Source organism: Camelus ferus, chromosome 29 (genome assembly GCF_009834535.1).
Source record: "Camelus ferus isolate YT-003-E chromosome 29, BCGSAC_Cfer_1.0, whole genome shotgun sequence".
Lineage (NCBI taxonomy): Eukaryota > Metazoa > Chordata > Mammalia > Artiodactyla > Camelidae > Camelus > Camelus ferus.
The window spans coordinates 22,359,344-22,374,831 of NC_045724.1; the positions used below are offsets into that span (position 1 = coordinate 22,359,344).

Sequence of the window (15,488 nt, forward strand, 5' to 3'; positions counted from 1 at the left end):
TGGTAAGAGACTCCCTCACCTTTTTCACCTGCTAAAAGATTTTGCCCACTAGTGTCAGAAATGCATCCGCTAATGAACACAGTGCCAACTGCAACAAGGGGGAAGGACAGAAACCACGGGGCCTGCTGCCTTCATTTTCTGGGGTAAACTTTCTTAGGCTGTTTTGCCAGCTCCCCCAAAATCTCTTAAAACCCCAGAATTTATTAACATGGTACCTGAGTGCCTGGCCTTAATAAGTTTAAAGTAAAATTTAATATCAATAAATATTTTTGTTCTTGTTCTGGAATTTGATTTAGGTTAGAAAACAGCCTCAGTCTTCCTCAGCACGATGACTACTGATGCTTAAAACCCTGCTGCCTCGTCCAAGTGTGTTTGGTCCCAGTGTCCTGCCTATGCCTACAATGCAGAACAACAACTTACGATGGTTTTCAATTCATTTTTTTAAAACGTATGCAACTCATAGGGGAGGGTATAGCTCAAGCAGCAGAGCGCAGACTTAGCATGCATGAGGTCCTGGGTTCCCCAGAAATTCCATTAAACAAACAAACAAACCTAATTACCAATACCCTGCCAAAAAAAAAAGTTACACAATTCAAATTCACTGAACAAAAATTAGAAATGAAAACAGATCAACAAAACTATAGCTCACTGCATTTCAAAATCTGAGTGATGTCACAATTTTCTAGAGCCTTCACTTGGGAGCGGAGTGCTCATCTCAAGGGCCTGGCATCCTCCACCCGGATGAAGAGGATGAGGGGCCCCCAAGAGCAAAATTCATCCTCGGAGGACAGGCAAATATGACTTTTCCCACTCTTCTATTACTGTATGAGTCTTTATCCCTTCTAGAAAGAACTTCTTGGTCCTACACAAAAGCCAGTCAACCTGTACACCAATTACACATTTTGCAGAAAAATAAAATTCATCAACCATCAAAGATGCAAAAGTTAGAAGGCAATGGTCCCCAGGGCACTGAATAAGCCATACCAAAATTTACTGGTTGCCAAGTATAAAAAAATTTTCCCAATTACTTTTTAATGTGGTACCTTGACAATATATTTCCCCATTAAAAAAAAAATCACCATCTACTTACAAGGTTTTGTATTTCACGTAGAACTCCTCAACTTCTACCTCCTCTCCAGATTCCTTCTGCAACAGAAGACAATTTCAGGCACACAGGTAAAGCCGTCTACTAGAACGTTCCGAAAGGGACGATTTACTCCCATCTGGACACAGGCAGGCGTCACCGGAGCAGCAGCGGACGACGCGCCCGCCCGTCAGCTGGGAGGAGGCCAGCGAGGGCCGCGCGGGCTCCCCGACGTGCTCCAGCTTCTGAGTCATGAATCATTTTAACTCCTCCCTAACCACATGCAGCTTCATTCACAACAACCTGACCCCAAGTCTGGCTTTCTGCCAAACCCGCAGTGTTAAGTAGACGCCAAGTGTACCATTTTCTCAGGCAGCAGCCAATTAGCAACTGCTCTCCTGAATGCCATATGTATTATTTTTGGCTGCCTCATGGCAACTTTACATTGTGGGTTTTGTAATGTTTTAAAATATTTAAAAGACATTTATTCCTCCATATAGTTAATAACTCTAAACAAGAAACCATATAAAACTAAACCTTGTTCCTATGCTGTAATTTCAGTGCATCACTATTCACAGTTTTAGTTTTACTCAGTGGTACAATTAAAATCTCTCAGACAAGATGTCTCACACACACAGCAGCCAAATAAAATTAACACTCCAAATACTACATTTAGGGTAGGTTAAAACTGTGACGCGTCAGCCAAATCAAGAGTTCAGTGGCGGGATTATCTGTAACATCTCCCTTGATCCCACCTATTGTAGTGTCTGTGGAAGACACTGCACGTATGATATTTTAAGCATCTCTTTCAGTATTTTCCCCCCGTTTGGTTTTAGGCTGTTGAACAAGTTGTAATGTGTAATTTTCTTCTGGAACATTTGATCAGATAAATCATGGATGTAAAGCATAAACACCATTTACAGATGTTTAGAGATTGCTTGTACATTCTTACATGAGCACCTGCCTGGAGGGTCACATTTGGCTGCTAAGCCCCCTCAGAGATGCTGTGACGAAGACTAAGGCAAGTCGGAACATAGCAGAGGACAAACAAAGGAGCGCAGACTTCTACTGGGTGACAGGCTGGCACGGGATCTGCTCAAAGAGACCAGGAGCACCCTCCATCCCTAACCTTCAGACTGTCATCACAGACTATGAACTTACACTTGTCTTCCAAACTCTCACGTGTGTCAGTCAAATCTAAATTTTAAACAGTTTTTCCATCTGCCTAGAGAACACCAACAGGAAGACAGGATGTTCACGAGTGTGGTCAAAACCCATCAATGTCTGGTTCTGACCTAATGGGTCTATAAAGGGTCATAACCATCAGGCAGCTCCTGGAACCAAAGTATTCAGAAAACCATCTGTGCCCTAGACTTTCCAGTTGTCCAAAACCAAAAGGAATGTTTGCTGGATGCCTTCAAGAGCCAGCAGGATAAACCTGCAGCTAATGTACAGATAAATTCTGGCCAATTCAACGAGCAACCCATCATCCAGGACCCACCTCACATTTATTACCCCATTCCACTCCCAAGTTTCAGCCATCATTTCGAGATTCACTCTCTCCATATAGGAGTGGAGATTACAGGGGAGAAGCAGAGATAAGACAGCAGACAGCCAGGGACAACAGGCAGCCAGGACGAGCCTAGATCGCATGCTGTTTCTCACAGCACACCAGTAAACTCAGACCCAGAATGGGATTCTAACGTCCGCCTGCCGCTTTTACTTTCTTGTTTTTATTTATTTGGGTGGGCGCGTGCGGGGGTGGGGGGGTTAGATCTATTTATTTATTTATTTAATGGCGGCACTGGGGACTGAACCCAGGACCTCGTGCATGCTAAGCACGCGCTCTACCACTGAGCTATTACTATTACCCCCCCGCCCTGCTTTTACTTTCTTTATGCTAACTACATTTCTTCTAATTCTGAAAGAGTTTCAAAATTACATATCTTTGAGGCAGTAGGAAGACAAGCTTTATCATTTCTATGCTCTATGATTTCCTGATCTCATTCCTCCGCATCTTTCCTCCTGGGCTGCCCCTTCCGTCTCATTCTAAATGGTCTCACGGGCCATAAGCACATGGGATCAACTCTTGAACAACAGAGACAGCTTTCATTTGATCTGGGTTCTGCTCCAGAAAGCTCTGACTCTTAAAGCCATCAGCTGTCTGTCCCTGGCTCTCACTAACACCTGTCTTCTCGTCACGATCAGCTGTTCCTCTGGGAACGTGCTGCGGAGGTGCCTAACCAGAGGTCTAGGCCAGACGTCTAGGGGGAGGTGATCGGGTCTGAGACCTTGTGGAGCAGCGCCCGGAGCTGCTGCAGAACTGTCCCAGGACCCCTGTCTCCTAGATGTCCCAAATGAGAAGCCGGCCTTTGTTTACCTGACCACCCATATCATTCGCCTTGCTGCTCCCCGAACTGTAAGGAGACCTGTTTTGCCCTTTGTTTCCTGTAAATATGATCACCCTGGCCTCTTCTGCTTTATGCAGAGCGAAACAATGAACAAAAGCATGTGAACTCATGAGCCCTCAGGAGCATCGTTTTAATTATTCACTAAATGGCAGTCAGTTTGACCAGACTCTGGTGACAGCTGAAGACAGCCCCAGCCCCTATCCCTGTGCCCCAGTGCTCAGAAGCCTTTCTACAGTGGGCGTATCCAACGTGTAACGGAACCAAATGTCATCCCTGCACGCACGCACACACACAGCACTCACATTTACTTCCAGGACAGTCACCGTTCAACTGGAGAGCCCTCTAAAGTAATTCTACATGCCCAGTAGACTACTTCTGAGAAATGTGTGTATCTTTTCACTAGACTCCTAAAGCAGTCTGTCAAAGTCCTCATTATTCACATGAAATTCAAAGTTCCAAACATATTAAGTCCTACTTGTCCCACTCGTCACGTGAAACAGCAACCTTGACCAGGCACTAAGCCGACTGCTCCAGTCATCTGGATTCTGAAGCCGCCATCCAGCAAATGACAATCCTGTGGCCTGAAAGAATGAATGACCTTCCCCAAGCGTGCTGTTACTAAATGAAGCAGTCACACGGGGGAACAAAGCTAAACTATGGCGTGAAAAGGTGGAAATGTTGTGAAATTACACACAAAGAATGAGAAAGCACCTTGGTAAAGGTGACAGCGAAGCAAAGGTACGAATCTGTGCTGGCCCGACCTACCGTGCCTTCCACCAGAGACGCCAAATTCAAGTTCACTCGGGAAGAGAACAGGACATCATGATACAGAATTCACTTGCAAAATTACTTCTGACTTTCTGATGCAAAAACGATTTGAACCTTTTTCCCCCAAAGACAGATGGCTCAAAGCAGAAAGGGTGACATGCTAACTGAATGTGGAACGTGAGAGAATTCACCTTTACAGAAGCTCCAAGTCCATTCTAAAATCCACCTCAAAACTCAAGGCAAGTATCACCTATGCCCCTTCCACGGGGGTCTCATGAACATGAACTCGGGTTTCAACCAACACGGATGCCTGAGCCACCCTGATGTCACGTGCGGTTCTGCCAGCTGCGTTCTGAGAGTCTGCACGGCTCCATCACTATGGACGGGCCTTCTGAGGCCACGGCAAGGAGGTCAGCTGACTTTGAAAACTGCTGCCTGAGTCCCCACTATGCGTCAGTGACACGGGAGGGAGGCGCTGAGAGCCCTGAGCCCGTTTCCACGGCGCGGCTGGCAGGAGACAAAGGCACCTTCTCACAGCCTCTTCTTCAATCATTCATGGTAATAGGAAACAGACCAGCAGGCCCAGCGAGAATCCACAGGAAAGTCTCGAATTTCCTTTTGTTTCTATTTGCCACGCTTTTCCTCCAATGTCACTAAAGCTGACAACCGAAGTACCTATTTCAAGAACATGACTGGTTTAAGAAGTCAGTACCTGCTAATGTTTACAACCTTCTAATGGTTTTCACTGCCCTGTATGAAACGCCAGTCGTCTACGGCAATGCAGCGAGCTCCGGGCCGCTTTCTTATTTTAAATCACACCTCGAGGCCTCTTCCTCCTTCCAGAGAAAAACTTTCCATTAATTTTCTCCACCCTAAAACTCCCCAACAAATACTCCACCCTCAAGTACAATGATCGTGATTCTTAATCTCCTGTGATAAGATATGCCCAGTCATCTGTAAATGACAGCAATGCCTTCTCCTAAACTGTGGGTACCTATCTTTAAAGGGTTGGAAAGAAAAAAAAAAAAAAAAGCTCTAACATAGGCAAAACAGAAAGAAAAAGCCATGTCCTACGTCATGCGTCATCTAAGCAGCTCTGAATAATAGAGCTAATTATAATTTGCAGCCCCCAAACCTGCTGGGTCTGCCTGCTGAAACACTACCAATTGAATGAAAATTAGTCTCTCTCCTCCAAACCACATGCTATTTACTCCAACAAGTCACTTCAGTTCCATGAAGTGGATTACTCTTTAAGAGCACATATTTAAATTTTGCCACATATCTACAATTCACAAATTAACAGGTCTAGAGTCACTAGAAGGACAAAAATGCAACCTTTCTAATTAGTTAAATAGGGCTCATTTCTGCTTGAACAGGTGGGAAATTTGGTGGAGATTTTTACAGTCAATTCATCAGACAGGAAATCCTCAACGTTCAAAGTCATAGACAGCCGCTCCATACGCCCCACTCCCGACACACTATCTGAAAATACCTCGACAAGCTGCTCTTGACTATTTTCATATGAACCAGAGTTGTACCTTCTGCTAAAAATCTACTCTTTGAGTAGCACAACAGAAAAGCAAACAGTATTGGAGCAAAGGTAAAGAGAGGTTTGCTGCTGGTGCAATACCATTTTCAAGGATCTCTAGACAATATCTGAATAGTAACCGTTTCCTATTCGATAAACCTGGGAGCTCACTTAAAGCCCCTAATTCCTCCACTGCTTATCTGTCTCACTAGCAGTTACACTTCGTGCACATTTTACATTTTTCAAAAAAGCTTATTTTACATGTTGGAACAATGATGCTGTACTTCCACCCTCCTTGAACGCAATTAAGGAGAAACAGTGCTGCATTTGACGATTCAAGCCAGAAGACAGACACCTAAAGGAGATCATTTTCTAGAGACACCGAAACTGTTCCCTGGAATACGGAAATGCACCCAGATGTTCATGTAATTCTTCAAACTAAAGCCTCTTCTCAAGCTGGGCGAGAAGGGAAATGGCTGGAATGAAACAGGGAGTCTCCACCAGTAAAAGATGATACAGTGTTCTGGGAATTTGCTGTCACACGGTATACGTGGTAGCTAGTGACAGGTACTTAGAGCACACCTTTGCAGATCAAGATGAATTCTGAGTAAATCTGAAGGATAAGTCATATTATCTTCAAAACTTACGCTGAAAATAGTTCTGTATTTCACTTGTGCACTAACAAAAAAAGATAGTAAAGAACATTTTAATTATATATGAAAAAAAGTTATGAAAAGTATGAGAAAACACCCACTTGCTAAAATAATAAACAGAACTTCCCTGAGGGGTAAAGGGGAGAGGAGGAGTGGAGAGGAGGGCAGGGCACCTTCCCAAGAGACATGACAGGTAAATTCATGTTTATGATTTTCTGATGAATAGCATTTATGAAGGAGGCAGCCCCACACATTTCTCCTGAGACACCTGAATTCTTGCCTACTCTAAACAGGATAATAAAGCACTGATTGTTTGATACATTGTAATTTCATTTGAGGCTGAATGTCCCAAAGATGTACACTGAACTATTAAATCAGACAGGATTAGCGCTAACACCAGAAGTTTTACTTTACAATAGTGAAATTTTAAAAGGAAATTATAAAACAAAAAAATAATTTACCAGTCATACAGACACCATAGTTTTTGATAACTCTAAATAAATGGTGCTTACCTGTTTTTTTACTGAGCGACTACTCATAATTTTTTCTACCACTGGACCTTCCGCATCAACAGATTCCTGAAAAATAAAGCAGAATGAATGAATCCAAATGGAAAACACTTCCGTTCTAAGCTAGAAAAGCAAGAAATCGTTCCCTTTTGCATCTCCCTCCATACGCTTTAAATTCATACCCTTTAAATCACCGGGTACAATAACCAGTGAGAAATATGACGGTGAAGAACAAAAAATCTCCCTCCACAGAAAGGCAAAGGTAGATCTGTATTTATTACTCTGTGATTATGTGGTTTAATTACATGGACGAGCATGGGTCCCTCCATCCAAAGAGCATTCAGAAACTCCAGTGGCCAAGAGAAACTGATCTCTGTGTGACAGCAGTCAAAGACGTAACTTTTCCCAATCTGTACCCATGGGGTAAATATACTCATCATTCTGTTATGTAGGCAGCTTTTATCTATGGAGGTCACATCATACATTATATAACAACTTAACATGGCACAAATTACCAAATAAAACACAAAAGTGCATTTCATGTATTTTTCAGTGGGTTCCCAGTTTGTTAACTAAAGCACAGTAATGGTAAGAAGAGGGTTTTGAAAAAAAAAATCTTCACAATAATCAATCCTCCATTACTAGTCATATTTTATACAAACTATTTTATCCATCATTTACATTGCACGGAGAATAAAGTGTGCCCTGCTCTGCTGGGTACCACAAGGCAGTAATTTCATAAAGGGGCTCTGACGGTGCCGAACAGCGGGAGGCGAGCCTGAGTGGTTTATTAAAGTCCTGGAAGCCGCAGCACTGAGTTCTCAGAGGTAAGTCCAGCCTCCTTGCATCCCAGCTCTGACTCTTCCTCAGCAGAGACCACTAATTCTCCAAAATTGTGTCCAATTACATTACCACAGGCTTGTGCAAAAAAACATTTCAGTGAACAGGGCTTTTTAAGAGATACTCCAAAACAACTAATTTCCCATAGCACGCTCACCAACGTGAGACGAGTGGTCCCCACTCGAAGTCCAGGGCTGCGACTGAGCTTCTCGCATTCTAGCCACGAGACTTCCAGTCCGCCCTGTGAGACGCGTGCGCGAACTGAACCGCACACGTCTGGACACTAACCTGCTGCTCTGACTGCGAGGTGTTTGAGGGGGAGTCCCTCCCAGCAGCGTCGGCCTCCTCCGCCTCCTCATCGGAGATCTTGAACTCCAGGTCCTCCGTGTACCGCTTCCTCTTCACCTGCCTGCTGGAACGTCTCTTCTACAAGAAAAACCCAACAAAGTGGGTTCAGAGAGCAACCGCTGACGCTCTTCGTAACTTCTCAGAACGGTAAGGTATGTTTTAAAAAAATAATCATCATCTTAAAGAAAAGATAGTAACTTTAATCCCATAGGTCACATAAGATAACACAGCAGCAACAAATAAATCGGAAATGGGAGAAACCTGAAGTCAGACACCTCGGACGGCCACACCCCTGCCACTCGCAGCTACGAGACCTTCTATTGGGAAATGGAAAAGACAACAAATTTTACTCCTCACTCAGCCAGTGAGTCGCTCAGAAATGAAGGCAATATTGAAGCTGGGTGATGGATATGTGGGGGTTCACTGTACTAGTCTCTCTACTTCCGTATGTTTTAAAATTTCCCATAATAAAAAGTCTAACCAAGTGAAGGCATCAGAAGGTAATTTGTGAATTAGAAGTTCTGTATAACTATTGTTGTATTATTATCCAAGGTACCGATAATATTTCAGAAGCCCATTTAAATAGAAGGTTTGCATTTTCATCTTGGTCCTAAAATAGTCTGAAAATTTCTGAAGAGAGGAAAGATAGGATGGCAAGATTTATAACGAATGACTGTGAAAAGGAATTTTACTTTTTTAATTTAAAATATTTTACTGCACTAATTAAAATGTAAAGGACTAAATACAAAAGAAAAAAAAAGATTAAAAGAAAAGAAAAGAAATAAAATGAAAGGACTGTTAATTGCTAGTATTAGTGAGATTATTGGCAAAATGGGTCCTCTCCCGCCCAGCGGTCAAAATAAAACCCAACACACCTCTGCAGGACAAGGTGGTTGTAGCTGTCAAGATATAACACACGTCCTCCCACCCCCTTCCCAGCAGGTGCGCTTCTAGTAAGCTACATGACGCATCTGGGGAATACCTGCAAAATAAGCCGTAAAGTAAAAGGAAAGCAAGTCACACAACAACAGGCAGCTTATAATTCTACCTTAGATCACAAAACACCTGTGTAGCTATTTGTACGTGTGTGTCATCAGTGTACAAACTCCTCCAGAGAAACACACTGTATATCTTGTTTACTTCCCTATGACTCAGTATCTGCCAAAAAATAAATGTATATGTGTATATTTTCGATCAAAGAAACAAATCTGAAGAGACACAACAAACTGTTAACAGTATTAATTCTGAGGAGTGTAATGTATGGAGCAGAAGGAAGGATTCTGTACTTTTTGATCACAGTAATTCTAGATTGCTTGGTCTTTCTGATATAGAAATAGTTTTCTCAGTTAATTAAAATTGGAGAGAAATAACCTTCTCGTTAATATGTATATGTGATAAAATCTAAGATAACCCTAAAATGACACATGTAAGTCTTAAATCACCGATTAATGCAGGACTATTACAACCTACAGATGAGTTTGCAGAGCACACAGAATAAACAAAAAGAATATTGAGAAAAGTAACACTTTCGCAAACTTTTTTCTAAGAACTATGAAATAAAACTTTCTAAAGGAGCTTGCAAATTTTAAAGTTGGGACAGTGAACATGGGACCCGCAGGACGCAAGTCGGGACCAACAAACCCAGCACCTCGTCTCAAAGCATGGGACTCACTGAATTTTACTTGATTAAGTCTGCTCTCCCTGCTCCCAAAAGGGGAGTGAGGCAGCTCATAACGCAACCCAGTATAATACAACCATCAGACGGGTCACCCGCGGCTGTGAATTCAGCCCCACGCAGTCAGAGCACCTTCCGATGCGAGGTATTTGGGGGAATATCTTACTGACAGACTTCTTTGTGGCTTAGACACAGGGAGCAGTGACACAGGCCGGAGGTCCCACTCTGACCCTCCTCTCCTCTTCAGCCCCGCAGAGAAGGACCAATGCCACATGGAGGTGGCACAGAAGCCAGCAGGGACCCTGCCGCACATCCCCAGGGGCAGGGTGACCCTGGGGGTCCTGGAGCTGAGTGCCCATGTTTCAATGAGCCCAGGCTCTGACGATGTGACCTTGGACGAGTTATTCTAGGGACCTCAGTTTCCTGGTCTGTAGAAAGGGCTGATGACAGGAGCTGCCTTAGGAGTATACTGTGGAGATCACTAAAGGGAATTCATTTAAAGCATTTAAAACAGCGCATGGAACCTGTTAATGCCAAATGCAATTGGTAAGATTAAAGCCTCAATAACGGACTCCACCTTTCCAAAAGAAAAAGGAAAAAAAGAAATCGATGAGGCTCTGAAGCCGGCAAGTTGTACAGCTTCCTTCCTCTCTTCCCAAAGCTGGTCTGGAGTAACTCCTCTTCTGCTCACTTCACCATCCCCCACGTCTCACTGTCAACTTCTTTAAGATATAAAAGCTATCAGGAACAATATTTTAATTTGGTGAAATTCAGCTTAATATCTGTAGTTCATTTCACGTATCAAACTAATTTGAAATGGATTAATCTATACTTGCATCTTTATGTCATTACTGTAAGGGGAACATGCTACTACTGACACCTGCGATGTCTTACCAGGTCTGCATGGTTGGGGCCACACTGCCCCACTATTCTCCCGGCTTACACTGTAGCATCCTTGGGCAGAGTCTGAGACAAATCCCACTCTGATGCGAAAGAAATGTTTCAGGACAATAAAAAAAAAAAAAAAAAAAAAAAGGCTTTTCTTTTTCTAAGATAGAAATTTATGTATTGGTGGATATAATTTTTATAATGGAAGTTTCTCTTCATATTAACTTTGTGTTATAAATCCATGCAACAGTGACAGGGTTAGTTAACAGTAGATACAAGGTCATTTCATAAGAGTAAAAGGACCCAAAATATAAGTAGATCTCAATTTTCTAAAAGTTTTAAATGTTTTACAGCTTCTCTACATTCTAAGTAATAACTGATCTTAAGTTCACTTATTTTGGATAGCAAGGTTCCTTTTCAAACTTCCCAGTATAAAATGGTCTGTTAAACTATTATTTGAAAGATTTAGGGGAATCAAAATAAAATATAAGAACTGCATCTAAATCACAGGTCAAAACTTCTGAACTAATACTAAAATAAAAGTTCTACTTGTTCAACTTGGATTGTTTTAGAAAAGTTTCTTATAGTTAAAACAGGTGTACTGAAGAGGAGACTGAAATGTGTTGCCGCAATCTCACTGTTGTAGTATTTTCTGACACAAATTTCAGTTTGTTAAAAGAAAAAAAAAAAAAAAAGACATGTCATTTACCAAAGTTTAAACAAATCAACCGTAAAACTCAAGCTTTAATCTAAGCCCTTTCTGCGTGTGCTACAGGAAGAAGCACAACAAGCGAGCCGTCAGCATCACTTCCTGTGTTGCTGAGATACAGGAGAGAAAGAGCAACTTGTGTGGTTACTGGTATCAGCTGCTCGACCCATGACAGTTCAGCACCAGCCAATGAGAAAGGATGTACCGATGCTCATTTGCATTGATTAGCATTTTTCTATAACTGCAATGAAGAAGGGGAAAAAAAACCCCAAGTATTTCTCAAAGGCCATTTGAGTCGCATTAACGCAAACAGACTTTTAAAAACACCAGTGGTATTTGTGAAAGAACAACAGAATTTTCTTGACTTATGTAAAAGTCTTAATATGGTCCAAGTACTATTTATTACACCAAGGTCCTAGTTTAAGGGAAGGTGATTCAGAAAAAACACGTGTTATCATGAGAATGAAATTCAAAATCATTAAAAAAAAATTTCAGGTTAAAATTCCCCAAGCAATTCAAAAAAGGTATCTACTTACCTTCCCAGTATCTTTTCACTGACAAGGGAAGTAAAAGGAAATTACAAAATTTACTCAAACTGCCAGAAGTATCACTGTTAGTTACAGAATCAAACCAAATCAAAACACACTCATTCACACCCTCTTCTCTTCCTTTCAGGTCCCCTTAGGTTAGGCCATTCTGCGAATTACAGGTATCAGGGAGTTCTATTTAAAAACACACACCCCCTACAAACACACAAATGCTATCTGAAATTCTTCAGCATAGAGCTGTACGTTGCAAATACTTTGTTTCTAACTTTCAAGCAAATCGGGAGGTGCAGGGAGAAAGTACCGAGTGTGCACCAAACTATTAGACAAGGTCAAACAAGCTTCTAGGGGGTCGAACAAGCCTCCTATTCTAGCAGGGTGCTCACTGAGTGCTCCTCGAGAACTCAGATGTCACTCACAGAAGCCACATTCCAAGCCATCCCGGAGGACCCCGTGGGCATGCTTCCAGGGATCATAACAAGGAAATAATGTTTGACGGTCACGTGTAAGGGTCCCTTCCTTACAGTCCAATTAGTGATGACCGTGTGCTTTACATACAAGAACCTAAATTCTTAATGTTTATTTCAGGGCTAGTTTTTCAACTGATTCCTACAAAATTCTCCAAAAGTCAGAAGACTAACGCTAGAAAGTTGTGTTGTGTTGCCATCCAGAAAGTCACTAACTGTTCATAAAAACTTGAGTATTACACAAATATATCTCAACTCTGACCATCAGATGTTAGAAACCTCACGACGAGGTACAGATTACATCTTGATTTCTGGTTCTGCAAAATAAAAGAATGTACAAAGAACCAAACTTTGGAGAAAATCAGAGATGTGGGTGAAGCTTTAAATGAGCCAACAGGCTAACAATATGTTAACTCCAACATATACATAAACATGAAAACATACATTTACAGAAATAAATGAAGAGTCTCAGTTTTATTCATCACAGAGTCACAGAGGGCAAAACGAAGAACTCAGGAGTTTAATTTCGGGTTGCCCCCCTCCAAGCCCCAGTTCTCATCGCTATGGATATACTGTTCCAGACAAGAATAAAGCCATCTCCACAGCAGCTCTGCAACAAAGACGGGGGGGCCAGTGTCCCCGCCACGCGGCTAAGGTTACCCGCACTAAGGAACCAAGGCTCGGCATCAGAAGAATGGTATTACCTGAACACCTGGGTCCTCGTCTTCTTCAGGAGGAGGAGATGGTGGGGGCGTTTTGTCTAAGTCTGAATTTTCAGAACCTTCCGTTTTTCCCTTGTTGATCTTTTTCTTCAAAGCACTCGCTTCTGAATCGGGTTTCTTATTACTAGAATTCAAAGTGGATCACTTAGTGTTCACTTTTTAAATGAGGTTTTCCGCATGCCCCGTGCCTCATGTTTTCCCCATTAATACCCCTCAAGTTTCAATAACAAATCAATGCATGTTGGCCATTCAGAGTTAAATAGGACTCTCAATTAAGTTTTTATGGCAAAACCCCATATGGACGACCTTTAGCAAATATCTGACCTAATTAAAAAGAAATTGCATGCAAAAACTCCTCACATCACACAGAGTACATTTGTTCATCTAGAAAATACAAAATCCCTGCCAAGACACCAAGACATAATGAAAAATCAGACTGATAAGTAGTTTTGCTATCAAGTTTTTAAGGTGCAGAATATGTTTTTAAATACTGTCAAAGGAAACTAGAACTTTATGATCATTTCTGTGCGTCTCTTGCAGAGAGTTTCAAATACTATTTCCTGACCAGCACTGCTGGGTGTCCTTTTCTGTATCATGTGTCTACATTTTTGTACAATGTACAACCTTTTAAAATATGACAAAACATATAGCAATTTCCTGTCCTACATAATTTTACTTAGTGCTGTGTTCTTAATTAAAAGCAAGTTTTATTGTGGTGGTAGGCATTTTTTTTTGGAAATAGCCACAGTAACTTTTCTCAAAAGCTAGGTCTCCAAACTACAAAAATATAGCAAAGTGACACCAAAAATTAAAGTATGTGCTCCATGGTATGTTTCCATCAAATGTTAATAGGATTTGTATGTTACGTAAGCCAAAGACATGAAGGAACTTTAAGAAAAAAATTGCTTTAATTGACGTTTACCATCCCTTTTAGAATGTTTACTTGCCATTCTTTTAGAAAGTACATTCAGTGCTACCTTCCACACCAACTTCCAAACCAACTCCAAGGTTTTCTGATATTGATTATCATTTATTATCCAATATTTAAAACAACCCAACCTCAGTAATATGTATTTTTTACTATTTCAAGAGAGCCTAAAACCCTAATAAATTTTGAAAACAAAAAATACATTTCAAAAGCCTTTAAAAAGTTTACTGAAGTGTGTAAATTCCTGGAAAACTATGCTGCTGGAATGCATTACAACAGCATTTTTTCCCAGTCCCAACTATTTTTTACAAAAGGAAAAGAGGCCAAGGTATCTCTATGCTTTTATTTAAGCATGTGTCATGTAAAATATTTCAAAAGTATTTGTTAATAGAATCACACATCTCAAAGGCATTTTTGTAATAAATAAATTAAATATTTGATAATCTTAAACTAGTCATTTCTGAACACGCAGAGCTTATTTTAATTTTGTTTTGTTAATATTTCAGCATAGTAAATAGCCACATAAGGAAAAAACTTACAACAGTTCAAGCTTACAGCAAATGGCAGTTAGGTTTAGAGTTCTTTTTATTAAAACAAACAAACAAACAAAAAAAAAACAGTGTCCTAAAAACTTTAAGCCCCCAGAAGATCCACAGAAAGCATAATATTTTTTAAATTAAAAAAAAAAAGTCCATACAACAGTTCCTCATCCAACTGTCCTAGTGTTTACGCTACAGAGGGACAGAAGTCTCCCCTACCATGAGGCTCCATTTCCAGCATTTATTTCCGCTCTAACTGCCACAAATTATACAATACTACAGCTGAACGCTGGGCCCCTTTCCTTTCATCTGCACGCCAAGAGCAATCAGATTACCCTGGTAACCAGCGGTCACGTGACCAGCACCTGCTCTTTTGGCTGGATGCCACTGACTAAAGCCATCTGCTTCCCTCAATCAGCTTTCAAACATTCTCAACACCTGCGCTGCAGTGTTTTGTGGTTTCTTTTATCAAATCAGTGCAAAACTGCTTCCAAAACTTTACATATTTCTCAAATTTGTTTAAATCAGAGGTAGGCCTGTCACAGAGTTGAACCGCTGCCAGGTAAAGTAAGTTGGAAGCCAGCGCCCTCCCCAGTGCCCTCGCGGCCCTGGAGCGGAGGACACGATTTAATTTCGTGGGGTTACTGCACCCTGGGGGAACCACCCTACACGAGGAAAAGGCTTACTGTCTCCGAGCCCACCAGACCCCAGGCTGGATGAAACATCAATCTGCTGAAGGAGAGAAGTGCTAATGATTTTCCATCTGCCCTTCCCCAGAAAGAACTCTGCGGAACCTCCAAGATGGCTAAAAGTCGGACAGGACCTCTCCCAACGCTCAGACAAATAAATCCGCAGCCGAGGGAAGTACTCACCG

General features: G+C 41.6%; 1 protein-coding gene across 1 annotated transcript in view; it reads right to left on the reverse strand.

Moving 5' to 3' along the window:
• CHD7 (chromodomain helicase DNA binding protein 7) overlaps positions 1–15,488 on the reverse strand; it is a 115,399-nt gene that overhangs the window by 52,940 nt on the left and 46,971 nt on the right. Inside the window, 4 exon segments of the mRNA XM_032470074.1 lie at positions 1,091–1,146; positions 6,957–7,022; positions 8,082–8,219; positions 13,130–13,271. Coding sequence (XP_032325965.1) covers positions 1,091–1,146; positions 6,957–7,022; positions 8,082–8,219; positions 13,130–13,271 — 402 coding nt within the window.